This window comes from Onychomys torridus, chromosome 2, assembly GCF_903995425.1.
Source record: "Onychomys torridus chromosome 2, mOncTor1.1, whole genome shotgun sequence".
Lineage (NCBI taxonomy): Eukaryota > Metazoa > Chordata > Mammalia > Rodentia > Cricetidae > Onychomys > Onychomys torridus.
Window position 1 is genome coordinate 62654983 of NC_050444.1, and position 27863 is coordinate 62682845.

Sequence of the window (27863 nt, forward strand, 5' to 3'; positions counted from 1 at the left end):
TCTCCTGACCTGAACTCCAAAACCAGATTTCCCTCTTTGTGGTGATTCCTTGTGCTGGAGACAAAACAAGCCTATGTAGACAGAATAAGGCATACAGATGTGTGAGTGCTCATGTGCATGCCTACTGCATACAGGACAGACCATGTCAGAGATCAAATGACCCCATCTATTCCCCCTGCAGTGAAAAGTGAGTGGGCAGAGGTAGGTGCCCCCATTGGGATGGACCCCCAACACCATCTCTAGCACACACAAAGGCTTTCTCTGAATGGAGCCTCCCTTCCCTTCTCCCCCCTCCTTTCCCTTCCCCAGGTTCCAGCTCCTCTCTCCAACCCTCAGTCAACACATGAGTAGCGCCCTCTTCAGGTGCCCCAGTGGACTGAGACACAAATGGCCAAGAGAGTGTCATCCTGCCCTGTAGCAAAGAGCCAGGGCAGAGTCATCTCTTTTCTCGCCTCCTGGAGAAGATGTGAGGAAAACAGGTTGGAGCTGCCATGTGAGGGATTTAAATGAAAGCTTAGGCTTCCCGCCCTGGCTCAGGCAAGAGAAGTGTGTGAGAAGGAGTGGTATGGTTCCTTGGGTTTCTGAGATCTGCTCCTCTTTCGACACTCGGGCATGCAGAGGGCACTCAACAAAGCTATTGTTGTATGCCTTCCATAGACGGCGAGAGTGAGCCAAGCCAAAGGGAGGCCCAATTCCTGATGGGTTCTGGTATCTATACCTCCTAGAACCACCCATAGACCTGCCTCCCTCCATAGACCTGCCTCCCACCATAGACCTGCCTCCCACCATAGACCTGCCTCCCACCATAGACCTGCCTCCCACCATAGACCTCCCACCATAGACCTGCCTCCCACTATAGACCTCCCACCATAGACCTGCCTCCCTCCATAGACCTGCCTCCCACCATAGACCTGCCTCCATAGACCTGCCTCCCACTATAGACCTCCCACCATAGACCTGCCTCCATAGACCTGCCTCCCACCATAGACCTGCCTCCCACTATAGACCTCCCACCATAGACCTGCCTCCCTCCATAGACCTGCCTCCCACCATAGACCTGCCTCCCACTATAGACCTCCCACTATAGACCTCCCACCCACCAGAGACCTGCCTCTTGCTATAGATCTGCCTCCAGGGCACACTACCCACACCTTCCTCCAACTGAGCCATCCAGAGCTGGATTTGTACAAGGGACTGAAGCTGCCCTGGGGGATGAAACAGAATGGTTTTGAAAAGGGCCAGCCAGTTGTGACTTTCCTCGGAGCCCACAGAGGAGTTGTACAGAAATAGACCAAGGAACCAAGGGCAAATGGGGCAGAGACAAGCCAAGGGCAACCCTCGACCACAGGCCACAGGCCTTTGCAAGGGACGAGGTTACAGCACACAGATGCTTCTTCACAGATGAACTGTGTAACAGAGATGCAGACTCCAACCAATTCAACTTCCTGTGCTAATTCCAAGCCTGGGCCGAGCGCTCTAACGACAGCAGGGACAGGAAAATGGAGACAGAGTTCCTTCCTTCACATAGCTTCTCATTGTGATGGAGTTCACTGGTTATCCATGCACCACTGGTCCCACCCAGCACTGAGCCTGATTCCTCATTCAGAAAGGAGATAAAAATACCTCTTCCCCCCACCCCAAGACAGGGTTTCTCTGTGTAGCTCTGGTTGTCTTGGATCTCACTCTGTAGAGTAGGTTGGCCTCCAGCTCACAGAGATCCACCTGCCTTTGCCTCCCAAGTGCTGGGATTAAAGGCGTGCACCACTGCTGCCTGGCCAAGTACCTCCTTTATAGGGCCAGTATGATTATATAACCACATTTCTACACAGAAAATATGAAGTCAAGCCAGGCATGATGACATACACCCATAATCCCAGCACTTGGGAGATAGAAGCAGGAAACTCGGGAATATTCAACACCAGAGTCACCTATACAGTGAGTTCAAGGCCAACCTGGGCTACAGAGGACCCTGTCTCAAAAGACTAAGAAAAGGTATGGAAGCCAACGCCTAACAGTCTAACAGTGTATTATATATATATATGTTAAGATTTATTATGTATTTTATGTATGTGGATGCTTTGTCTGCATGTATGTCTACACATCAGAAGAAGGTATTGTATCTCACGGGACTAGTTTGAGCTGCCATGTGGATGCTGGGAATTGAACTCAAGACCTCTGGAAAAGCAGCCAATGAGCCCTCTCTCCAGCCTGTTTGTTGGAGACAGGATTTCTGTGTAGTCCTGGCTGTCCTCGAACTCAAGAGATCTGCCTGGCTCTGTCTCCCGAGGGCCGGGACTAAAGGTGTGCGCCACCACTCCACCCAGTCAGTCTGAGACTTTCTTTTATCACTACCCCCTGCCTGCTGTAGGCAGAGTCCACAAGGTCTGATAGGCCACTCCTTGTGGCCTTCTCTGCTGGTAGCCCTGGTTTCCACCTGCCTGGGCTAGCTGCTCCTTTTACACGTATCTGTCTTCTCCCTGAGCCCCATCCTTGGTGCCACAAGGAGCACCAAGTCATCTGTGTGCAGCATGCTCTGTCCCCACAGAGCTTTCTCAAAGAGCAGGCTAAAATCATGAGAAAAGACAAGTCAGGTATCCAGAAAGCATGAAGCAATTTAATTTTAAATCGGAGTTCAAGACAATAGAAGGTGCACACTGGTATGCATGCCTGCCAAGTGAACTCAACAAAGAGCAGCTGCATCCACAGTTCTCAAGAGGGAAAGAACACCTCAGGCTGGGGGTGAGGGCAGGGTGCTATTTGAGCTGACTCTAAAACACCAGCCAGGATTAGGGAAGGAAAGCAGAGTGGCTGCCAGAAGGGGTGTGGATCAGGCTGAGAGGCAGCAGCCTGCCTCCCTCTGAGCTTCTGGAGAGCAGGTGTGCAGCAGAGTAATGGGGAACCAAAGGCAGTGAGCGCAAAGGAAGGGTCGGACTCACACTGAGAGGCCAGGCAGCAGCACCCGGTGCTTCATGTATTCCTTCCGTACTGGAGGATCCCCTCAACTCCATACACGGACGCCCTGGGGCCTGTCTTTTCCCACTGTTGCTGTGCTGGGAGGCAGTAGCGTTAACACAGGATGGCGCTATGCTTGTTCAATGGGTTCTCCTCACACACAGGCCCCTTTCCACTGTTCAGTGCTGGTGCTGTGACCCCCGGGAAGGGACGCAACTTCTTTGGGGTCCTATCTGAAGGCCTGAAAGGCACACTGCTATGTGGGCATGTGTTCCGTCAGTGGGAAGAGGACCTGGCCTCACCACAGCTTCAGTTGTTTCAGGAAGATGAAGATGGAGAGAAACAGTTCAGGCTGACTCAGGACCGACAGAACAGGCAAATGGAGCTTGTGGGTTCAGTTCCTTGGAGCTCCTTTTCTGAGAATCTGATTGGTTAGGTCTAGTGGACACCAGACACCATGGCCCCTGCCCCAGGGCTAAAGCACCAGACTGAATAATCTGGCAGGGCCTTCTCTGGGGATGATCAGTGTTCAGGCCAGTAGGTGTCCATACTGTAGTGGCTGCCCACTGACATATTATTGCTCAGAGGTCCAAATCCCACAGTCCACCTACTGCTCGTCAAAGTTGGAATCACACAGTCCACTTTTCGCTTCGGGTCTCTACAGCCTGTACCAGGCCTTCACCCAATACAGCAAAGTCCTCCAAGATTGCTTCTATGTTGGGCACCATCACAAGCTGCCCACCTCGAGACACTACCATGCGTCCCTTTATGTTGGAGGCCTGAAGAATCAGAGAATAAATTTGAGTTGAAGTGTCACAAAGGCACACACTGAGATGCAAGGTTGGGGGCAGTGGAGACAGATATATGAGCCCTACACATACCTGACCCAGGGCCACACAGAAATGCCTACTCACAGAGAGCCACACGTCCATGTCAGCAACATGTGACAGTCACTGGTCAGCATACCTTAAAGGGCTGGGGCTGGAAGCCGGTGGGCTTCCAGAGGACACCGATCACCTCCCCACCATGCTGGTCATAGAAGAAAAGGGCCAGATCTTCAAAGGCCTCCTAGAAAGGACAGAACACAAACAGGATTACATTAGGCACCTCCACGGCTCTGGCTCCACGGAACACTCCCTAGGCCGGCCAGTCCTTTAGAACTTACCCGGAGCTGTGCCAGATAGAGTTGAGGGGGATCATAGCCCAGGACGGGCATCAGAGGTGAAGGCCCTGGCTCACTGAGCAGACCACGGGAGAAGGAAGCAGCTGGAGGGTCCACAGCTTGTCGGTGTCGGGGAATGTGGCGGGGAGTCAGGTGGATCAGTACATCGTACATGTCCAAGGGTGGCCGGAACACTGTCTAAGGAAGCCTTTAAGTCACCCTTCCACGACCTCATTCCCATGCATCTGGCCATCCATTATGGGCTGTGTGCCCACAGGAAGGTGAGTACAGTAACCCCACAGAGGAGAGCGGCAAGGGCCAGCTTGAGTCCAGAAACAGAAGGCGAAAGGATGCCCAGGATTTCCACCAGGCCCTACCACTGCCAGGCACCACAGCCACTTCAAAGCCTTCTCTGTATTATGGTTCAACAAACAGAGCAACTGGGTATCCTGAGAAGCCCTTGAACCATGGACTTCTGGCCCTAGGAGTTACCCTGAGTCTGATGCTTACCCTAATGTCCCCAGGACCCTGGGGATCCATCAGCTGCTTCTCTAGGACAGGGAGTGCCTCAGCAGCCAGGATCACGAGCTGCTGAAGGATCTGGGACACAGAAAAGTTACAAGATTGACCATGCTTCTCCTAGCTCGGCCTGGGCCTTTCTTCTTAGTATAAATAAATATAGGGACAGGTATGAAGTTGAACCTGGGCAGAAGGTCTATCCTGCGTCCACACAGAGCTTCTGCGGTCCTGGGGAGTAATGATGACCATGACTGGGAGTTGGGTCCGAGCTGCCAGGAAACTACTTCGAATCTCTACCTGCTCCTCAGCTGGAGATGACAGGGGGTACTACATCAGCCTCCCCAAAAGACCTTTACTGCCCCAGGTTCTCCCAATACCCCTCTCCTAAAGGACAAAGGTTATAAAAGGGACACCACATGGGCCTTCAAGGGGTGGGGTGTTAATCTCCCAGCTTCAGCCCAGAGGCAGAGTTTTCCACTGCTTATCACCCCCAGTCTAGTCTCTGACTTACACAAGCTGAGGCCTGCCCAAGGCCCCCCTCATCCTGGGCTCTCATACACCTGGAGAATTAGGAACCCGACACCCTGTTCTCTGAGACCCAGAGCTCCTAAGATTACAATGGGAAATCAACAATCCCACCCACAAGGTGTGGGCACCTAGCCTAACTTCCTGCCGCCCTCCCCCGCCCCTGCACACAAGACCTCTCACCTAGTATTCTAGAAGCCTTCCTCAGCAATCCCCTCTCTCCACAGCCCCCCCGGGTGGCGTGCTTACCACCTCAGTCCATTTTGTCATGGAGTACCACATGGGCAAAGCTCCCTAAGCCAGACTTGATATGGGCCTCTTCCTCCCGAAAATTCTCTTCCCCAAGACAGACAGGAGCTTAGACACTTGGGTGCGGGAGGCTTCCCTGACAGAATTCCAGGCAGAGCCCTTCTGTCTTACTGTGCCATGCCACCTACAGAGGGGAGTTCTCCCAGTGGTCTGATGGGAGTCCTACCACTTACCAGTCAGCTCACTGTTGAGGTTGACAATGAGAGGGTTGTTCTTCCAATCAAAGGTAGATACCAGATAAAGGAACCGAAGAAAACCAACCTGGGGGGAGCTGAGTAGACAGAACAGGAAAGAATCAGGGGCCTGATGTCCCCACCAAGCTTCCCATAATCCCTCTGTAGACTGTGGGAGGTCTGGGTGTCTGAAAATGTCCTGTCAGGTACTCAGCCACACTCCCCTGTGTAGGGTAAGGACAACTTCCTGGGTAAGGACATGCTGGAGGAGTTACCTGGGAGGGGTGAAGGGCTCAGGGTGCAGGAAGAGGGCAGCAGCCACCAGATCCAGGCTCTCATCCGTGAATCCCTCACCCAAAAGCTGGGCACGCACCCACCGCTTGGCCAGGCGAGCCACAGCAGAGAAGGCTGGGTGCTGCTGCTGGAGTCTGGAGAGGCGGGAATGGCACTGAGAGCCAGGAACCCAGAGCCCCAAACAGTTTGTCAGCCCCACGGCCAGGCATTCAGCCTCTGCCCTAATGTTACATATGTGATTGAAGGGTCTTCTAGCAAATACCTGGGAGACTGGTGCTAACGTATTATGCTATCTGTTCTCTCCGAGTCTGGGAGGCAGGAGAGTGGAGAAGGCCTCCATCCAAGGAGAGCCTATGCATGTAGCCTTACCCATGCAGGGCACTGGTGAGCAGGGGCAACAGCTTGGTTTCCCTCTCAAGGCGGAGGGAGGCAGGTGTGTCTCTCATGGAGATCATCCCCTCGGGGCTCCGGACCTCCCTCAGGATCTGTGGCTCCCGTTGATAGGCCACTCGGATTCTGAACACAAACCCATCCTGCGGGAAGACGTGGCAGAGGAAGTGATGTCAGAAGTTGGGGGTGCTCTGCTGCCTGCATCCCCGGAGTCCATTCTTTGTGATGTCCTCCCGCACCAGCCTGACCTTGAGGACGTCCGTGTGGGTGGCTGTGGCACGGCACTGTAGCCTATGCTGCTGCGTCAGCACTTCCGCCAGGCGCAGCTGGAAGGCGGCTCGCACCCGCCGCACAGCCTCGGCATCCTGAGGCCACTGCCCACTGCCCTCCAGATGACAAACCACTGAAAAGTAAAAGGGCGGGAGATCTACTGCTGCTGCCCGCTGCCTCTCCACTCCCCCACAACACCCTCTTACCCGTCATAGGCTCCACATAGGCTGGGCAGGGCTTGTCCAGCCGGGGCAGCAATGAGGCCCGCTCTGGGAGATGCTTATGGAAGGAATGGGCCGGTCGAACTGGGGCCGGAGGGAAGACCTGCGGAAGCAATGAGCACGGACGGCAGGCAACTTTAACGGGGAGGGAGAGCCCAGAGACAGGAGGTAAAAGGGAGCAACACTGAGTGACTGGAACAGAGGGGTGGGGGAGGCGCCCACCGGAAAGGGCTCCCCACCTTACCTCTGTATAGCGCAGCACTGGGTGAGCTCCCTGAACAGCAGACACAGTGAGTGGGAGACCCTCCAGGCCCCACAGTAGGCGGCTGAGGTCATCGTAGCAACGCACAGCCTGTACCAGGGCCTCTTCACCTGTGTTGGAGAGCTGATGAAGAGAAGACATTCAGGAAGAAGTCTGGGTCTTACAAAACCCCAGCACCACCTAGGATCCTGCCATGACTCAGGCTACTGCAGGACCAGTGCACCCCCTGCTGGACACACGAAGATACAGCCTAGCCATGGGCGAAAAAGGTTCTTTCCAGTCTTGCCATGAGGTAGGTATTATTACTCCACACTCACTCACTTCGGAGCCCCAGGCTCTTACCTCTTTTGGGCGCTGGATCAATGCATCGAGGAATCCGCCCACATAGTGGACACAGGTATCCGGGATGTCAGCGTGGCTGAAGAACACATACAATGAGGGGCTTGAAAATGGCTGCCCCGCCTGACCACAGCAGCCTCCTGGCATGAAGATGCTAACTAACACTCACAGTGCCAAGAGGTGGGTGACCACCTGGTGAGGAATGAGGCGCTTCTCAGACATCGAGGCTGCCTCCCAGACCACAGCTTCCCGGATGGCTCCATCCTGGAACCGTCTAAGTTCTGAGCGGGATCCCCAGAACTGACGAAAGTCAGCAGCCTAGGGAAGAAGCAAAGAACAGGAGAAAAGATCAGGAAAGAAAGGCTGAGTTGGGCTGTAGCACAGTGGTAGAGTACTTGCCTTATAACACAATCAAAGCCCTAAGCTCAGTTCTAAGCACTCAAGTAAGATACAGACTGACTCAGAAACCTCCATATGACAGGCCTCAACTTGGTTAGCATGAGGATGACCCACCCACTCCTCCCCACGGCAGGCTGGAGTTCCACACCTCAGGCTGGTCAGCCTCAGGACCAAGATCAAGAACACTGGTCAGTCCCTCAGGCCGGAGGAGCAGTCCCAAGGTCAGGGTCCCAGAGTCCTTGTGCTTTGGTGGATCTTGGTTGATATCCCACTGTCGAGGATAAAAAGGTTGAGTTCAACCCCAAAGTCCCTCAGCCTAGAAACTAACCAGCTGGGCAGCCTGTTTTTTGTGTCCCTTGGGACCCCACAAATTCTCCATTCTACATGGTCTCACCTCTGGGACTGGGGCCCGAGAGTGAGCCAGAAGGTGCAGCCGGGACCCCAGACCCTGCTCCAGAATTGTGGTTAGCGGGCCCAAAGCTGCTGAAACATAGTCCCCACCATTGTCCTGCAGCTCTGGCCAAAGCTTTAGCCGGTGGCATGCTGCCTGCAGACGACTCAGTGGGCGGATACTGGAGGGAGAGGACAAAGGGACCAATCAGGAACCACTAGGTCTTTGACTCCTCCTCCTCAATGACCCACACCCTGCATCACCCCAAACTCACTGGACAATGTGGTCGAAAGCCCGGATCATGGGTTTGGGAGTCATCAACAGCAGCTGAAATCCATCGTCAGCTTTGCTGTCCAGCAAGGCCATGGACAGCTGTGCCTCGTGCTGCACCTGGGCCACAGGGTAAAGGAGGGACCACAACTGTAATCCTCATCAGCTGAAAGCGTCACATCTGTCTGACCTTACTTCTTTGGAGAGAAGTGTCTGAGGTACTATCACCAACAAAGGACCAGTGTCTGAGCTGGGTCCTCTGGAGGATGGAGGAATGGGTCCTCTGGAGGATGGAGGAATAGGTCCTCTGGAGGATGGAGGAATAGGTCCTCTGGAGGATGGAGGAATAGGTCCTCTGGAGGATAGAGGAATAGGAGACCATTGGTACCTGCTTGTAAGTGGGAGCTGTAACATCAGCACAGAGGTTGAGGCGGCCTGTAGAGTCCAGGAACACAACTGGGAAAACCTGGTGGAAGTCAGCCACGACTGGCTGGGAGGCAGAGAGAAGCCAATCAGGGCTCAATTTTACCTTCAGGCCTCCTGGCACAGACCTGCCCTTCCCCAACTCACCAAGGAGGGATCTGAACTGGGAGATAAACTGATCCCATTGACTGTCAGATCTGTAGTGGCTGGAGTAAACAGTGAAGGTAGGTGTGTTAGAAGGTTCTTCCCAGGACCCTGCCATAGAGAGACCTCCCTTCCTCCCTTCTCTCCCTCCCTCCCTCAGCCTGGGTGGCTACACCTGCTTGTCTCAGACCATTTTCTCATCCTTGGTGACAAGGAACTAGAGGAGCTCTGGGGGAATGAGAGGATCCCTAGGATAAGGGACCCCTGGCCTCTCCAGTCCAGCCACCTTACCCAGAAACTGCAAGACACTTCTCAGGACCTGGTAGCTGCTCATGGTAACATGGATCTTGTGTTTAGACACCAGGAAGGCAACCAGCATGGAAATAAGGAAGCCACTGAATCCACCCAGGCCCTGAAAGAGACATGACAGAACTGAGCTCAGAAGCAGCCCATCACATAATGAGGGAGGGAGACTGGGCTACCCCCCCACCCCACTCACCTTGTCCAGCTCCCGCTGCCTCAGCCAAACCTTCAGAAGCGCTACACCATCCTTCAGCCCCTGGGCAGAGCCCAGCACGGTTGACAGTAGGTGCATTTGAGACTCAAGAGCTGTATCCTGCAGGATCCATGTGTTATAGTGGGGTGTAGGGGGCTCTGGGTTGGCTGTCCAGGAAGAAATAGACGCTGTGAGGAACAAAGCCTCCACCAAACCCCTGCCCAAAAACTCATCCCAACACCAGTGGCCACTTACCACTCTCTGGAGCACTGTGCCCTCGGTACCAGGCAGAACGCACATTGTTCTTGGTTGGCAGCAAGCGGCAGGGGCGGAAGAAGTCCAGAGGAGGGCATGGATGCAGACGTACAGTAACCAGGCGCTCATCCTTCCCTGGGTAGAGACAAGGAACATCGACATTCTACAACTCCTGGGACCAGAGGGACCCCCTTACTTCATACCTGGAGACCCATAACTTCCCGACTTGGAATTTGAGGCCAGTGCCTTCCACCTTGGCCTTGAGACATCCATTTCTCCTCCTCTAGACCTTCTGGACCTTGTGACCCCACCCTCCAGATCTGCCACCCCACACTGTGCACTGAGCCCAGTGTGTGACCCTACCACGTGGCCGCAGCAGCAGGGAGGGTTTCAGGTGGCAGCCGCTGGCGTAAGAGAAGCGAACACTGCCAAAGAGTGGATCTGGGGCCAGGTGGTGGGCTAAGTGAGCTAGGTAAAGGGCTCGCTTGCGGAAGTAGCGCTGGTTCAGCCCATCTTTGTCCTGTAAGATTTCCTGGAGGAGTCAGGGAGGAAGAGAGAAGTCAGATACATAATGCTGACAGAGCTAGGGGCTGGGTAGAAGCTAGGCTGAAGTCTCAGGGCTTCTTCACTGACTCAGGAATGCCTAAACCAACAGAAGCAACACATCCAATTCCCAACAAAGAGCACAAAGTCCCAAAGGGACAGTAACTGGACCAAGGGCTCCCTTAGCTACATCTAAGCTACCCTCAAAGTGGTGGGCCTCTATATCCCCCAAACCATGGGCCTTACCCTGGGCATGGTCAGCGCCACATCCACATTAATATCTGGTCGGATACAAGTACCCAGAAGGTAGCTGCCCACAACAGTGATCTGGGATGGAGGCAGGAAGCGGAAGGAACCCTTCACAGCATAGGGCACTTGGTGTAGGGGCACGTGAACCCCAGCTGGCAGCCATGACTGGTCAGTGAGCTGTAAGGACAGAGAGGAAACACATGGATTCTACTGTGTTCCTCACAAACCCCCAATGTCTAGTAGACAACACACCAGTATGTTAAAAACTAAACTCGGGGTTGGGGATTTAGCTCAGTGGTGAAGTGCTTGCTAGCAAATGCAAGGCCCTGGGTTCAATCCTCAGACAGACAGACAGACAGACAGACACAGACACAGACACACACACACACACACACACAACTAAAAACTAAACTCTCAACCTTCCATAAACGTCTTCTCCATGAAGGCAACTTGACTCACAAAAATATTTAAGCCACCATGACTTAATTCTATTATTACCCATTTTCAGCATTTCAGATAGGAAGATCAGGAGTTCAAGGTTTCCCTTGACTATATAGTAATCAAGTTCAAGGCCAGCCCCAACTATACAAGACCCTGTCCCAATAAATAAATAAATACATGAAAATCCATTTTTGGTCGGAAGTAAAGGTTCACAGCTACAATCCCAGCACTCAGAGGCTAAATAGGACAGCCACCAGTTTGAGGACAACATGGGTTACAGAGTTAAGACCCTGTGTTAAAACCCAAAATGTGGCTCAGGCCCTCAGTCTCAGTGCTTGGGAGCTGTGGCAGGACTATTGGGTATTCAAGGCCAGCCAGGGCTACATAAGACCCTGTTCAAACCAACAAAATCCTATAACATTTGTACAAGACATACATAAGGTTGTTGAGTGATGAATACATGGATGGCTGGTGACCTGGTTCCGTTTTCTTGCAGTGACAACGATTTCCCCAGCACCCCTCTCTTGGGAGAACAGCAAAGTGTGTCAGATGCCTCGCTGTTCCCCAGACCACCTGTCTCACCTCAGCCTCAGGGACTGAGGGCACTCTCTGGATCCGCTGCTTGACCTCCTTCAGGAAAGCATCAATCCTCTCTCTCTTCTTCTCTGAGAGTCTCACTTCCTTCAGTAACTCCTCCACCTGTAAGAGAGGGAAAGGGGAGAATCTGTCAGCCTCAGGACCCAAGGAAGCCCCTCTAACCTATGCTCTGGTCACCCAAGTACCTGTAAACGAAGCAAACTGGAGTGGAACAAGGTCTCAGTCTCCCGCAGGCGGTTCAGCTCCTCATTCGTAGGCTCCTTGTACAGGTCTGCCCGACTGAGCTTCACTGGCTGCAGGAGGCCTTCTGCAGGTGGCTCTGCTTTTGCACGCTTTCTTGAGGTCCCCTTCTCCTTGCTCACGCCTTCTAGGGCAAGTCCCAAAACCTACGGCCAAAGAAGGAAAAGCCAACGTGAAATCGTGGGTATCTACCTCAGCTGTCTAAAGGTTGTGGGGAAAGGCTTCATCCACCCTTTCAGTGGGCATCATATTTTATAAAACTCAGGATGTCCGTCATCGGGATGAGTCTGACAGCACAAGCCTGCACTCCTGCGTGGACCTGGCTCAGTTTACTGCTCACCGCCTTAAGCAGCGCTCCAAAGCCCTCGTGTTTCCAGACCCCACAAATCTTTAGCTGAGACAGGCTTGTGGCTTTTAAGATATCACCTCCACCCCTGCTCTATTCAGATCTTGCCAGGCTGGCTTCCAAACGGTTCCTCCAGAATGGGCCACGCTGAAGTCCCTCACAAGCTAGCTGTCAGGCCTGACTATCTCAGGCTCTGTACCTAAGAAAGCACGTTTTGGGACTCTCTTCCTCCTCCTGAGATCAACCAACCTGTGGCTCCCCTGGTGCTCCGCGTAGCTGCTCCCCGGCGGGGGCCGGCCCCATCTCCACGGCAGACCACTCTCCCGCACTCGGGATTCAAGCCGGATCTACCGCGCAGCTCCCACGTGGGCCGAAACGCCAACTCCAGGGCTCAAACGCCTGTCACAGGCTCCACCCACTGCAGGGCCATTGAGCTGGTGCGCGCCGTCTCGCTCACTATTGGTCAGCTGTTCGCAGGGGTCCGCCCATTGTGGGAGGGACCAAAGGAGGTCCCCGAATTTACAGCCTCTTCGCGACACTAGACCGGAAGCGCGTGTGAGTCCAGCTGGTCGCGTTCTTTCCTCACTTCCCTCTCTGGGAAGGGAAGGGTGGAGCTTGCTTTGGCTTCCGGTGGGTTTTTTTGTTGCTTTTTTTTTGTGTGTGTGTGTCTGATTTATGCTAGCGGTTCTCAGCATCTAACTTATATGTCTATGAGCAAGTCATGTGATTTCTACCTCTAAAATATATCTTGAATTTGTTTTTTTCTGTTTTCACAGCCAGGTTTAGTTCAAGTATCTAGAATTCTAACATAGCTTCTCTCCAGCTTTTCCATCTTAAAATATAACAATTCAAACACTAAATGTTTAAACACAGTGAATTTCTAAATACTTTTCACATTCATTCAGTGTTAGTATTTCGCCAGATTTACTTTACCTTTATTAACATTATTTTACAAAACTGCTTGGAACGGGGCATGAGGGCTCATCCCAGAAATCCCATTCATGGGGCTGAGCCTGAACTTCTTATGAGGGAAACTCTCAAAATGACACTTTGGCATCTTCCTTTTAAGACCTCTGATCTAGGCTACCTAGTCTAGGTGTGGTTGTCCATGCCTTTACTCCTAGCACTTAGGAGGCAGAGGCAGGTAGATGTCTTTGAGCTCAAGACCAGACTGGTCTACACAGAGATTCCAGACCAGCCAGGGCTATATAATGATACCCTGTTTCAATAAATAAAATAAATTGGACATGGTAACCCATATTTTTAATCCCAGCACTCCAGTGGAGGAATAGATCCACTCAGGCAGATTTCTGAGTTCAAAGCCAGCCTAGTCTACGTAGGGAGTTTCAGGCCAGCCAGGACTACATTGTAAGATAAATAAGGTAGATCAGAGGGGAGTAACAGGAAGACAAAGAGGTCAAGAGTTGAGGACACAGGAGACCACTCAGTGGTAAAAGTACCTGCCTCTATGCCTGGGCCCCACATGATGGAAGGAGAGAGCAGACTCCTGCAAGTTGTCCTCCGACCTCCACATTCATTAGTGTGATACCTGTATTCCTTGTGTGTGTGTGTGTGTGTGTGTGTGTGTGTGCACAGAATTAAGGGAGGGAAGAAATAATTTTAGAAACAACAACAACAAAAAGAACTCTACCCCTGGAGACAGGGGTTAAAAGCACTTGCTGCTCATGCAGAAGACCTGGGTTTGGTTCACGGAACCCACACAGCACTGAGGCTCACAACTGCTGTAACTGCAGTTCCATGAAATCCGATGCCCTCCTTTGGCCCCAGGCACTCCCATGGTACACATACCTGCATGTAAATAAATCTTTTATTTATTTATTTTTGACAGTGTCTCACTCTATACCCCTGGATGCTCTGGAACTCACAGAGACCCACCTGCCTCCTGACTGGTGAGATTAGAGACATAGGCCATAGTAATTTTATTTTATGTGTATAGGTATATACATATTCTTCAGTATATCTATGCACCGTGTATGTACAGTGCTAGTGGAGGCCAGATGAACTCATTGGATCCCCTGGAACTGGAGAAACAGATGGTTGTGAGTCAAAATGTAGGTGCTGGGAAGTGAACCAAGTCCTCTATAAAAGCAGCCAGAGCTCTTAGCTGCTAAGCCATCTCTCCAATCTTGAAAGTAAATCTTTTAAGCTGGGCGGTGGTGGCACACACATTTAGCCCCAGCACTTGGGAGGCAGAGACAGGCAGAACTCTGTGAGTTCAAGGACAGCCTGGTCTACAGAGTGAGTTCCAGGACAGGCTCCAAAGCTACAGAGAAACCCTGTCTTGAAAAAAACAAAACAAACAAAAATGTAAATCTTTTAAATTTATTTTTGTGTATGCATGTGTTTGTGCCTGGGAGAGTTTCCGTGTACCGTGTGTGTGCAGGAACCCTTGGAGGCCTAAAGAGAGTATTGATTCCTAGAAGTGGAGTTACAGGCAGTTGTGAGGCCCTGTGTGGGTGCTGGGGAAGGAGCCCAGCTCCCCTCAAAGGTAGTAAGTGCTTTGAACCACTAATCCATCCCTCCAGCCACCTGTAAGTAAATCTTAAAGAATAAAATGAAAAGGAGTGTGTGCCTGAACTTTGTGATAGGGTTTGCACTTTGCAGTTAAGAGGCCCTGAGTTAAAAATTATTGTAAAAATAATGATAGACATGTAAGAAATGTCAAGCCCTGTACTTGGTGTCTAGGATAGAGAGTTTCTTAAGTCTTGACCATAAGCCAGAAACTTGGAAGAATGTTCTCCCCTTTCTATTTCACAGGTTAGCCCCTTTTATCTGGTTATATATAACTTCACAAACTCACACATCTTTGTCGCGTCTCTTCCGATCCTCCTCCCTTTCCTGCTCTCATCTGTAACTGCATCTTTTCCTACCTTTTCTTTTCTTTCTTCACTGCCTAAACTGGTCTTGGATGTTAGACTTACAGACCTAAAAGGGATTCCTGCCTCAGCCACTTCAAGAAGCTGGAACTACAGGCATTCCCCACCATACCTGGTGTTTTTATTGCTCATTCTCTCTCTCTCTCTCTCTCTCTTTCTAAGATAGGTACTCATTATGAAGTCTTGGCTGGACTAGAACTTGCTACATAGACCAGGTTGTCAAGTGGTTTTTTTTTTTTTGTTTTTGTTTTTGTTTTGGTTTGGTTTGGTTTGGTTTTTTTTTTTTTTTTTGGTTTTTCGAGACAGGGTTTCTCTGTAGCTTTGGAGCCTGTCCTGGACTAGCTCAGTAGACCAGGCTGGCCTCAAACTCACAGAGATCCACCTGCCTCTGCCTCCCGAGAGCTGGGATTATAGGCGTGCACCACCACTGCCCGGCTGTCAAGAGGCTTTTTAAGAAATTTTTATTTATGTATTTATTTGTTTGTTTATTTACAATGCAGGGCCTCTAACATGGTAGACACTTTTGGGTTTTCTCTCTTTCTCTCTCTCTCTCTCTCTCTCTCTCTCTCTCTCTCTCTCTGTGTGTGTGTGTGTGTGTGTGTGTGTGTATGTGTGTGTGTGTGTGTGTTTGCTGTTCTTTTTGAGACAATGTTTCATGTAGCCCAGGTTGGCTTCACATTTGTTGTGGCTGAGGATGACCTGGAACTATCTCCCAGGTGTCAGCCACATTGTAACTGCTTGTTTGTGTCTATTTCTGTTTCAACCATTAGAATGCTATTAGCTAGCCACATAATGGTACAAATCAATCATTTATGTTTTGTTTGTTTTTAATTTTTCCCATTGATTTTGTTCCATGACACACGAGGTCTTACAGGAGTTGGTTCTCTCTTTCCATCAGGCTTGGTGACGAGCCAGTGCCTTAAGATGACTTGTTTGTTTGCTTACTTGATTGCTTGCTTCCTTCTTTTCTTCCTTCCTTTCTTTCTTCTTGAGTAACCCTGAATAGTCTTAAACTCAGTACCTAGTATGTAGCTGCGACTGGTCATAAGTTTCTTATCTCCCCTGTCTCCACCTTCTGACAGGGTTGGGATTATAGATGTGTGCCACCCAGGAAATCTGTCTGATTCATTGCTGTATTCCTGGCAATTAGCACAGAGCCTGTCATGCAAGAAGCACTCACCATATATTTGTTGAATGGAAGAAAGGATGGATGGCTTTCGTGAGAGCATCTTGATGACTGGGAGGAAGAAGTAAACAACCTCAGTATGTGGGTAGTGCTGTGATGTACACAGATTGCTGTCAACGTATGACACTAAGAACATTACACACAAGGCACTTTATAGCAGTCTCCCTGGAATGGGGTGGTTGAGGCTGGGTGTCATGGAGCATACCTGTAATCTTAGCACTGTGGAGGCCGAAACAGGAGAATCTTGAGTTCAAGGCCAACCTGTGCTACACAGCAAGAAAGACCCCTTTCCTGCTCCAGGAAAATCCATGAAATGGGATAATTAAGGCTAACCTGAGGTTCTGCCATTTGCTAATTGAGTGACCTTGGGTAGCCTCAGTAAAATGAATGAATGTAATGCATTTTGTGAAGTTTAGCTGAGAAGCTGTATGTGAAGAACCTATAGTAGGTGGACTTTCTTTGGACCACCAGCTCCCAAATAATGACACAGAGACTTCTTATGAATTACAAAAGCTTGGCCTTAGCTTAGACTTGTTCACACTAGCTCTTATAACTTAAATTAACCTATTTATATTAATCTGTATTCTGTCATGTAGCTTGTTACTTTCCTCCGTACAGTATGTCCCATTTCCTCAGTGTCTGGCTGGCAAATTCCACCTTCCTTTTTCAAAGAGTTCCTATCTCTGCCCAGAAGTCCTGCCTATCATCTCCTGCCTAGCTATTGGTCATTTAGCTCTTTATTAAACTAATCAGAAGCTGCCTTGGCAGAAAAATATCTTCACACTCTACAAAGAGATTATCCCACAACAACCTATTCCATATACGTGCTTAACAATTGTTAGTTATTATTGGATGATTGTAGTTCCTAGTAGCACTGTTCAAGTATGACACATCTCTTCATTTAAAAAAAAAATTTTTGCAATTTTTATTTTATGTGCATTAGTGTGTTGCCTTGGGTTTTGGGTCCTCTGGAACTGATGTTACAGACAGTTTTCAGCTGCCATGTGTGTGCTGGGAACTCAACTCAGATCCTCTGGAAAGCAGTCAGTGCTTTTAACCACTGAGTCATTTCTCCAGCCCATATCTTTTCATTTTTAAAGATTTACTTTTTTTTTTTTTTTTTGGTTTTTTCAAGACAGGGTTTCTCTGTGTAGCTTTACACCTTTCCTGGAACTCGCTTTGGAGACCAGGCTGGCCTGGAACTCACAGAAATCCTCCTGCCTCTGCCTCCCGAGTGCTGGGATTACAGGCGTGCGCCACCACCACCCGGCTAAGATTTACTTTTGTAAGGTATGAGTTTAGGTACTTGCCAAGGCCAGAGGCACCAGATTCCTTAGAGCTGGAGCCACAGGCAGTTGAGCAGCCTGATGTGAGTGTTGGGAACTAAACTCAGGTCCTTTGCAAAGCTAGTACTAAGTGAGTGACCTTGGGTGGGGCTTAGCCACTGAACTACCTCTTCAAACTCTTTCTATATATTTTTCAAGACAGGGTTTCTCTGTATAACAGCTCTGGCTGTCCTGGAACTCACTTTGTAGACCAGACTGACCTTGAACTCAGAGATCCATCTGCCTCTACCTCCCCAGTGCTGGGATTAAAGATGTGCACTACCACCACCTGGTAGAGACAGGGTTTCTTGTATCTCAAGTCAGTCTTGGGATACACGAACTTGAACACAATTTGTAGTCTAGGATAGCCTTGAATTACTGATATCCTTCCTCCACTTAAGACATGGTTTTTCTATATAGTCCTGGGACTTTCTCTGTAGACCAGGCTGGCCTTGAACTCAGAGATCCACAAGAAGACTCTGCCTCGTAAGTGGTGGGATTAAAGATGTGGACCATCACAGCCCTGCTCAAATTTTTGATATCCTATCTTCACTCCCAGAATCCGGGGACCGCACTTACGCCTCACTACACCTGGCTTTATGTTAACATATTAAGTGAAAAATAGGTGATATGCCTAAAAACTCAATAAGAAAATACAGCTTTTTAAGTATTTTTTGTGGGGGTTGTGGGGATTGAATGCAGGCCTTGCATATTGTTGTTGTTGCTGTTTTTAGGAATGTATATTCCTAACCCAATCTTTTAATTCAGAATTGACAGCTGGGATAAGCGGCACACACCTGAAGTCCCATAACTTGTCCAGGAGAAGCATGAAGATTAGTTCAAGGACAGCTGTAACTACACACCAAGTTTAAAGCCAGCCTGGCATACTTGGACCAAGCAGAGGTGGAGGCAAGGGAGTAACAAGTTCAAGGTCATTTTCAGTTAGATCAAGGCCAGCTGGGGATACTGGAAACTCTGTTAAAATTTTAAATATCAGGGAAATGATACAAAAAAATTTAAATATCCCAAATAAAATACTTCTCCCTCTGTTTAGATTATGTCTATACTCTTTTGGAAAAAAAAAACAACTAATGGACTCTACAGAAGTTCCCGGCTTGGTATATACCAGGTGATGCCTTAGACTGTGGGTCGGTATTTTGTTTTCTTGACCACAAGAGGGCACCAATCAATCAATTCGAGTCTGTTCCTGCCATAATGAAACAGAATGTTGTCATTTCTGGGAATCATTTTTGTTGTGGTGGTGTTTCTCAGTACCAGGCCATGAACCTAGGGCCTTCCATGTTGCACAGGTGCTCTACCACTGAGCTGTATATTCTCAGACTTTCTATTCTGAGATAGGGCCAACTTGCCCAGACTGATCTTGAACGGACTCTAGCTGACTTTGAACTTGGGTTCCCCTGCCTCCATCTCTTCCATCTCTCAGCATTACTAGGTCTGTCTGCTTTTATCTCAGAACCTAATATGTGACAAACATTAGAGAAATAGGATTATAGATTTTGTTGTCTGGAATACCTACTATGTGCCAGAGACAGCGTAGCCATGGCGTGGAAGGTGGGGTTCAATGTGTTATTTTGTGATACTGATTATCTTCTTGGTTCTGACTCTGACTCGCCCTCTCTACTGCTCCCCCTCCCCCAGTGTGTGGATGTGTGTGTTGAGACAGAATCTTGCTGTGTAGCCCTGGTTGGCCTGGTACTCACTAGATAGCTCCAACTCTAGATAATCTTCCTGCCTTAGCTACCCAAATGCTGGACCTCCTGCTTCAGCCTTGCCATTCAGTGCTGAAATTACAGACTGTGCTACCCAGTTCTGTGGTCTTTGAAAACAAATACTTAAGTGGCATGAGCTACAAGAGAAGCCCCCGCCTCAGAATGCAAACAAACGGGATGTGGGGGGAGGCTCAAAGGGTCGCTGAACCTGATGGCTGGAGTTCCATCCCGTGAGAGCCGCACGGTGGAAGCAGAGAGCCTGTTCTCGCAAGTTGTTCTCTGACCTCTACATCCCACTCTGGTGTTGCATGTGGTCCCCCATACAAAACAAATAAATGTAATAATAATAAAGCAACAACAACAACAACAAAAAAACCCCAAATACTAAGTATCTACTTTGTATCAGATGTGGTGCTTTTGTTGAGATACAGAGATGAATAAGAAACAGTTGCAGTTGACTAAAAGTCAAATGTCTTGACTGGCTAGAGCAAGACAGGAGCTAGTTGGTGGGATTGCACTTCTATACTGACAGTGGAGAGATTTGAGATAAAACCCATTAAGACAAGAGGATGCCAGCTTTCTAACTTAGGACTGTGCCCAGAGTAGATGCCTAGTGTATAAATTTGGGAGTTGACTTTAGCCCAAGAAAACAGGTGTACGTTTCAATGGGTTAGGCTAAGGATCTATAATCCTATAGGTCAGGGTGGGGCTATGGTGACTGTGTGTGGGTGACATGCTTTGAAGGTGATCTTTGACTATTGGTCTACTCACAGCTGTGCTGTTAAAGGTGTCAACATCATCTCCCAGGTTTCTAGGTCAACAATCTTCTTGTCCTGAAAATGAATAGTGGAGGGAAGGAAGCTAGAGCTAGGCATAAGTCATCATTTTGGGAGGAGAGGGTGCTTTAATTAGGATAGTTTTCCTTGAGGGGTTCCTAATTCTAGTGGCAGAACTTGGTCTCGTGACCTAGACAGGATTGGGCCCATCAATTATCCTTTAAAAAATATTTTGAGACAGGGTCTTATGTCACCCTGGCTGGGTTTAATTATATAGCTAAAGATGACCTTGGGATGAAAGAATGATGCTTTAAAGTACTGATGTCTTAGCTCTGTGGGGGTGGGGAAAGTTGTGCTTGGTGGTGGCACATGCCTGTAACCCCAGAATCAGGCAGGCAGAAACAGGAGACTCACAAGTCTTAGGCCAGCTTGGGCTACATACTGAGTTATAAGTCAGCTTGGACAGTACAGCAATAACATACTCTGCCCATAAGTAAATAAATAAATGGCTCATTAAGTGAATTTTTGTACAGTGACTTCCTTCCAAACAACACAGTAAAGAAGGGGTGGGGAGGCAGAGTAACTTCACAGTGGAGAGACTTGACATACTACCTTAGCCAGGTGACCAAGGTCAACACAACAAGGCTAATCATGTTGTTCTATTACATGCCCTTGGTATGATGTGATGCAAATGGTATTTTACCTCTGTGATCATTCTCTTTAGCAAAAAACACCAAAAACCAAAAACAAAAAACAAAAACACAAAAACAAAACAAAATAAACCCAACAGTCTTACTTACTAGAAAAACATCACAAATCCCAATTTTGATGGATTGTCTACTAAATACTTGATCTAGGTAAGTGTAGTGGCCTACTCCTATTAAAAAAACATTCTGGAGACTGAGGCAGAGACTGCTAGCTGAAGTCAGCCTGGTTTACAGGTAAAATCCCATCCCCCAAAAAGTAAAACAGGGTCAAGCAAGAGATAGCTCAGTAGATAAAGGTCTCCATGTAGGACACCCCCCACACACACACACTGTAAAATAATAATAAATAAAGAGGAAATCCTTTAAAAAATGAAAAGAAGAAACAAATGACCAAAGGCTATCTCTCAGATGTAGAATGCTTCTTTAGTTTGTAGGCTGCCTTAGTTAGGGCACTATTGCTGTGATGAAACACCATGACCGGAGCAACTGTGGGAGGCAAGGGCTGATTTTACTCTCGGTTCCATATAGCAGTTCATCATCCAAAGCAGTGAGGGACTGAAACAGGTCAGGAACCTGGAGGCAGGAGCTGAGGAGTGCTGTTTATTGACTTGTTCAACACGGCTTGCTCAGCTTACTTTCTTACAGAACTTAGGACCACCAGCCCAGGGAGGGCCCAGCCCATGGTGGGTGATGCCCATGGGCTGGGCCCTCCCCCATCAATCACAAATTAAGAAAATGCCCTGCAGCTGGATCTTATGGAGGCATTTCCTCAGCTGAGCTTCCCTCCTTTCAGATGACTCCAGCTTGTGTCAAATGGACATAAAACTAGCCAGGTCAGAGGCCCTGGTTTTGATCATCAGCACCACCATAGGAACTAAGAAAGAGAAGCAGGGCTGGAGAGATGACTCCGCATCAAAAGTACTCATTGCTCTGTGAGAGGGCCTAGGTTCAAGTGCCTGCGCCCACATGGCAGCTTACAACTTCAGTCCTCCACAGGGCAGTCCCATGAGAGCTGACCCTCTTATGACCTCTGAGAGCACCTGGAATGCACATGTTGCACAGACGTACATGCAGACAAATCGCTCATGCTCATGTACATCAAATAAATAAAATTTAAAAAGCAAAATCCGCCGGGCGGTGGTGGTGCATACCTTTAATCCCAGCACTTGGGAGGCAGAGGCAGGCGGATCTCTGTAAGTTCAAGGCCAGCCTGGGCTAGCAAGTGAATTCCAGGAAAGGCACCAAAGCTACACAGAGAAACCCTGACTCGAAAAACAAAACAAAAGCAAAAACCAATATTCTTTAAAAAAAAAAACAACAACAAAAAACAAAAAACTTTTTTTGATGATTTCTTTTTCTTTTTCTTTTTTATGTCCTCTGGTGTTTTGCTTGCATGTGTGTCTGTGTGAGGGTGTTGGATCCCCCTGGAACTGAAGTTATACACAGTTGTGAGCTGCCATGTGAGTGCTGGGAATTGAACCCGGGTCCTCTGGAACAGCAACCAGTGCTCTTTACTTCTGAGCCATCTCTTCAGCACCCCCCCATTATTATTTTTTAATTTTTAAACATTTATTTATTTAAGTGCATTGGTGGTTTTGCCTGTATGTATGTATGAGGGTGCCAGGGTTTGGAGTTACAGGGAGTTGTGAATCGCCATGTGGGTGCTGGGAATTGAACCCAGGTCCACTGGATGAGGAGCCAGTGCTCTGAGCCGTATCTCCAGTCCCAGGCCCCCAATATTCTTTAAAAGTGTCAAAGTTGAGTTGAGGATTTAGCTCAGTGGTAGAGCGCTTGCCTAGCAAGCACAAGGCCCTGGGTTCGGTCCTCAGCTCAAAAAAAAAAGTGTCAAAGTCATCAAAATGAAGAAAAGTCTAAGAAACTGTACTAGTTAAGAATGGATGGGATGCTGGGTGGTGGTGGTGGTGGTGGCGGCGGCGGCAGCGCACGCCTGTAATCCCAGCACTCGGCAGACAGAGCCAGGCGGATCTCTGTGAGTTCGAGGATAGCCTGGTCTACAGAGCTAGTCCAGGACAAGCTCCAAAGCTACAGAGAAACCCTGTCTCGGGAAAAAAAAAAAAAAAAAAAGGATGGGATGGGATGTAGAAATAGAAAAATGATACTAATCTCTGAATTCAAGGCCAGCCTGGTCTACAGAGTAAGTTCTAGGACATCTGGGCTACACAGAGAGACCCTGTCTCAAACCCACCTCCCCCACAAAAAAAAAAAAAAAAAAAAAAAAAGGAAAATGTCACTAGATAAACACAAAGAAAATATGACTAAAACCATACTCCAGTTTATAGTAATGCATCAGTATTGGCATGTATATACTTCCAGGTGATGGAGGGGTACTTTCCTGGGTATAAGGTCATGGGCCAAGCAGGCCCTCAACTTGATTTGACCTTCTTTTTAGGTACAGGTTGGTTGTTGTTCTGGGTGCATTTCTTGTGGCAGTTGACTACACTGCACCTGGGTGCAGGGGTTCGCAGCATTTGTGACAGATCATCTTGTCCCAGATGTACTTCTGGATGAGCTGGCAAAGGGACAGCTCTGTGATGCCACCCCACAGGTGCAGGGGGGACTCTTTCTGGATATTGTAGTCTGACAAGGTGTGGTCATTCTCCAGCTGCTTCCTAGTGAACATCAGCTCTGCTGGTTGTGCTGAATGCCTTCTTTATATCTTAGATTTTGGCCCTGAGAATGGTGTCACTGGGCTCAGACTCTAGGGTGAAGGTCTTATTCCTTAGGTCTCCATAAAGGGCTGCATGCTGGCATCTGCCACTAGGCCATCGTTTAAAGAGAAAGAGGTCGGCAGAACTGGAAACACTGGGGTTTAAAAAAAACTTTTTAAAAGTTGCCTGGTGTGGTTGACACATGACTTTAATTCCAGCACTTGAGAGGCAGAAGCAGAGGCAGGTGGATCTCTGTAAGTTGAGGCCAGCCTGATCTATATAGTGAGTACTTTGTGTCAAAAATACCAAAATAAGTAAATAAATAAATGTTTTGGCTTAATGTGTATATGGATTTTTTTCTTGTTTTTGTTTTTTTGAGACAGGGTTTTTCTGTGTAGCCCTGGCTGTCTTAGAACTCTCTCTCTGCCTTCCAAGTGCTGGGATTGAAGGTGTGTATGTATGGGTGTTTTACCTGCATGTATGTCTGTACACCATGTGAATACAGTACCCATGGAAGTGAGAAAAGGGTGTTGATCCCCTGCAAGTGGAGTTACAAGTGGTTTTGAGCCACCATGTGGGTGCTGGGAACTAAATCCAGGTCCTTTGCAAGAAGAGCAGTGCTCTTAACCACTGAACCATTTCTTCAGTCTCCTTTTTTTTTTTTTTTTTAAAACAGGGTTTCTCTGTAGCTTTTGGAGCCTGTCCTGGACTACTTCTGTAGACCAGGCTAGCCTCGAACTCACAGAGATCCACCTGCCTCTGCCTCCCAAGTGCTGGGATTACAGGCGTGCGCCACCACCGCCTGGTCAGTCTCCTCCTTTTTTATATTAAAAAAATTATTTTTACATTTTTGGATAGATAAGTACATGTGAGTTTGGGTGACCCCAGAGGCCAGGAACATCAGATTCCCTGGAGCTGGAGTTATATGTGATTGTGAGCTATCTGATGTGGGTGCTGAGAATTGAACTCAGGTCCTCCAGAAGTGAAGTACATACTCTTAACCACTATTAATCTCTCCAGCACCCAGCCTTGAATGTGTTACAGACATACACATAAGCACATAAGCAAGCCACACACACACACACACACATCTAAAATAGTTAAACAATTTTAAATTATGCCATTTATTTATTATTTAGTGTGTGCCATTGCAAGCACTGAGTGTAGGTCAGAGGACAACTTGCAATTTGTGGGGGTCAGTCCTTTACTTCCACCATGTGGATCCTGGGACTCCTTCTCTGTCTTCAGGCTTAAGAGCACTTCCTTTTATTTGCTGAGGCTTCTCACAGGCTCCTTGTTTTGAGACAGGCTCTTGTAGCCTAGAACTGATCCTCTTGTCTCTATTCCCAGAGGGCTGGGGTTACAGGTGAGCAGCAGCAGCAGCAGCACTTGGCGTTAAGAAAGGTTCTTTTATAAGTCAGGCAGGCCTAGAATTCGAAGTGATCCTTCTGTTTCTGCCTCCAGAATCTTGGGATCACAAGCACGGAGCATCAAACTGAGCTGTTAGTATTGGTTTATAAAGCACAATAATTGTCCTATACTATGGAAGATGTTATAATAGGGAACTGGGTGCTAAGTACTTTACTGTTTCTAAAAATCTGAAACTTTTGTAAAAGTAAAGTCTTGTTAGCTGTAGATTTGATTTAACCATTACAACTCCTTGTGTTAGGTGTACTTCTACAGAAGCTGATCAGAGAAGTAGTTGGAATGGAGCTTTCTGAACCCAAAGTGGTGTGTTGGAACTTGCCTCAGTATTCTGGTTTCTGGTTGTTTTTTTTTTTTTTAAATTTTTATTATTTTGAGAGAGGGTCTCTCTATGTAGCTGTGGCTGTCCTGGAACTTGCTATGTAGACCAGGCTGGCCTTGAACTCAGTCAGCCTGCCTCTGCCTATCAAGTGCTGGAATCAAAGGCGTAAGCCACCATGTCCAGTAGTATTCTGGTTTCTGTATCAAACAATCCTTGAGTATCCTAACGCCGGGACTGAAGACTATGTTTCCCTATCTCTCTTCAGTCATGCCAGGTCCAGGCAGATCAACCAGAAGGGATCCGTGGGAGATAAAAGTTCAACCACAGCTTTATGTTTTTAGAGATGGGATCTCACTATGTAGCGCTGACTGGCGAGGAACTACACAAGTAGACCAGGTTGGCCTCACACTGACGCTTCTGCTTTTGTCCTCTCCCTCTTCCTTTCCAAGCTCATACCAGGCCAACCTCAGTATTTTGCAATCAGGTACTCTTAAGGTACAGGCAGCGCTCTTCCCCAAATCTCACGGAGTAGGACCTGGACTCGGGTTCAGCATTAGTTTTCTACTCTTTCCACACAACCTTCTCTCGGTAAAAGGAAGCAGGAGCTAGCTTGTCTGCTTTTCTCTAGTTCTCTTTTGGGAGACAGGCTTCCCTAAGGTGGGCGTCTTGCCTAGGGGCTCGACCAGCGCGAGGTGTGTAGCTTATTCCAGCATCTACTAAGCGTGGGGACCAGAGCCTGGGTGGGCGCTGAGAGGAGCCCGCAGGGGACCAGGGAAGCCACACAAGACTGCGGAGGCCAGGGGCCACACAGGGCGAGAGCGCCGCCGAGAGCCCCAGGACCTGAGGTTCCTTCCGGGGCACGCCTCTGGAACCGCGGCGTCCAGCCGCACAACCGTCACTTAGGGCCCAGAGCGATCCTCCGCGACCCGCCCTTGATCCCCACCGCCGCTTGGCTCTCGAAGGGTGGGGGACACGCGCGGGCGTCACAAAGCGCCGCCACGGTGGGGCCCGGCGTGGGGAGGGGAGAAGCGGGCAGGCGGGTGCAGGAGCAGAGCAGAGCCGAGCCGGGAGGACGGGCGGGGCGGAGGGAAAGGAGGGGCGCGCGCACGCGCACCGGGCCGCTGCCGCCGCGAGCCGGCCCCCTCGCGGCGCGCGCCCCTCCTCCCCTCCCTCCCTCCCTCCCTCCCTCCCGTCCTCCCTCCCTCCCTCCCTCCCTCCTTCTCGGCTCTGTCGCTCCCGCGGCGCGAGGCGCTCTCGCTCTTCTCCTCCGCCCCTCCCCCCGCGCAGCCGCCGCCGCCGCCGCCGCCGCCGCCGTCCCGAGACCCCAGCGCACGGCGCGCCCTCCCTCGTGCGCCCCTGCGGCCCCCCGCGGAGAACGAGAGGGCGAGCGAGCACGGCGCTCCCGGCCCAGCCCGGTCCCCCTGTCTTCACCATCGCCGGCCCTCCGCCGCCTTCCTTCGCTTCCACCTCCACTCCCCCCCCCCTCCAAGTAGAGGCCCCCATCCGGGGGGGGGAGGCCCGGGTCCCGGAGCGGATTCCCCCCAACTCCCTCAGGCCCGCCCCCGCCCGGCCCCAGAGTGACGAGGGCCCGGGCCGGCCCGCGTCCAGAGTGAGGAGGACCCCGGGCGGGCCCACGGGCCGTCTGGGGCCTGATCCGGTCCCGCCAGGCGTGTGAAGTCAGGGGCCCTGCCCGGCCCGGCCCGGCCCGAGGGCGAGCGGAGGGGAGGGGCCTGGTCTGGTCCGGCCCGGCCGGTGCGCGAGGACTGGGGCCGCGGCCCCGCACGGCCGCCGCCGCCGCCGCCGCCGCGATGGCCCAGCAGCAGATGACCAGCTCGCAAAAAGCCTTGATGCTTGAGCTGAAATCCCTGCAGGAGGAACCGGTGGAGGGCTTCCGGATCACCCTGGTGGATGAGTCCGACCTCTACAACTGGGAGGTGGCCATCTTCGGACCCCCTAACACCCTCTACGAAGGCGGCTACTTCAAGGTACCCCCCCACCCCAGCCCTTCCCGGACCCGCTTCCCGGGCCTCCGCTCTCCGCCGCGGGCCGGCAGCGTGAGCGCGGGGGAGCCGAGGGGGCTCCTCACCTCGCAGCCCCCCTCCCCCATCGGTGGAGGCAGGAAGGCCTTGCTCACCAAGTGCCTTTTCTTTGTCATGGGGCGGGGGCGGGAGGCCAGACTGCACCGGGAAATAGGAAAGCCTCTGTGGCTGGGGTAGTGGCTACCGGGAAGGAGGGCTGCCTTTGTTTTGTTTCTCCAGCTGAGGGTGTGTGGAAATAGAGCTGGTCTATCTTCTCTTTCTCGACCCCCTCCGAGCCTTCTCTGCGCAGGCTGGAACTGCCCCAGAGGGCAGGGTGACCTGCACTTATTGGATTGGACTTTTCTCTTTTTTGGGGGGGAGGGAGTGGGGGGGAGGAACATTAGCCTGTCATTCCCGATGTTGCTAGTGCCCTGACATTTGGAGGATTTGTTGGTCTTGGGTTGGAGTAGTCCAACTTTTGATTCCAGTAGGTGGTCGTAAGGAAGAGGACCCTGGGGGAGGGTGGCCAAAAAAGGGAGGGTGGTGTGCTGGCGTTGCCTTGCTCATCTGCTTGAGGGGACTTTAATTTAGCTCTCTT

The 27863-nt window shown here is 50.1% G+C and overlaps 2 protein-coding genes across 4 annotated transcripts in view; one reads left to right on the plus strand and one right to left on the minus strand.

The window, feature by feature from the left end:
- Positions 1-2594: 2594 nt before the first annotated feature.
- Positions 2595-12610, minus strand: Nol6 (nucleolar protein 6). 2 transcript variants are annotated; one of them, XM_036179481.1, is made up of 26 exons: positions 12460-12610; positions 11810-12010; positions 11610-11726; positions 10584-10763; positions 10158-10326; positions 9795-9929; positions 9543-9706; positions 9335-9455; positions 9047-9105; positions 8865-8966; positions 8481-8596; positions 8210-8387; positions 7964-8086; positions 7586-7734; positions 7420-7495; positions 7060-7200; positions 6801-6918; positions 6573-6727; positions 6304-6467; positions 5916-6068; positions 5641-5738; positions 4817-4941; positions 4625-4714; positions 4118-4312; positions 3919-4020; positions 2595-3731 (listed from the first exon to the last, which is right to left on the minus strand). In XM_036179481.1, exons 1-26 carry the CDS (start codon positions 12511-12513, stop codon positions 3582-3584), a joined length of 3435 nt encoding a protein of 1144 aa, XP_036035374.1. In that variant the 5' UTR covers positions 12514-12610; the 3' UTR covers positions 2595-3581. The 2 variants fall into 2 exon arrangements, with proteins under 2 accessions (XP_036035374.1, XP_036035375.1); XM_036179482.1 differs by lacking the exons at positions 2595-3731; positions 3919-4020 and having other exon boundaries at positions 4210-4308.
- Positions 12611-26465: 13855 nt separating this feature from the next.
- Ube2r2 (ubiquitin conjugating enzyme E2 R2) overlaps positions 26466-27863 on the plus strand; it is an 81942-nt gene continuing 80544 nt past the window's right edge. Inside the window, exon 1 of one of the 2 annotated variants that reach the window (XM_036180027.1) lies at positions 26466-27232. In XM_036180027.1, the coding sequence (XP_036035920.1) occupies positions 27056-27232 (177 nt within the window). In that variant the 5' untranslated portion in view covers positions 26466-27055. The remainder of the gene's footprint in view (positions 27233-27863) is intronic. The other variant, XM_036180026.1, reaches the window with a different exon arrangement.

Excerpts from the sequence above, each read along its gene's own strand:
- Nol6 (XM_036179481.1), bottom strand. The coding sequence starts at position 12,513 with ATGGGGCCGGCCCCCGCCGGGGAGCAGCTACGCGGAGCACCAGGGGAG. Across the intron at positions 7,201-7,419 it reads TGATCCAGCGCCCAAAAGAG|CTCTCCAACACAGGTGAAGA; the intron begins GTAAGAGCCTGG and ends TCTCTTCATCAG. Across the intron at positions 4,313-4,624 it reads AGGGTCCTGGGGACATTAGG|ACAGTGTTCCGGCCACCCTT; the intron begins GTAAGCATCAGA and ends AGGCTTCCTTAG.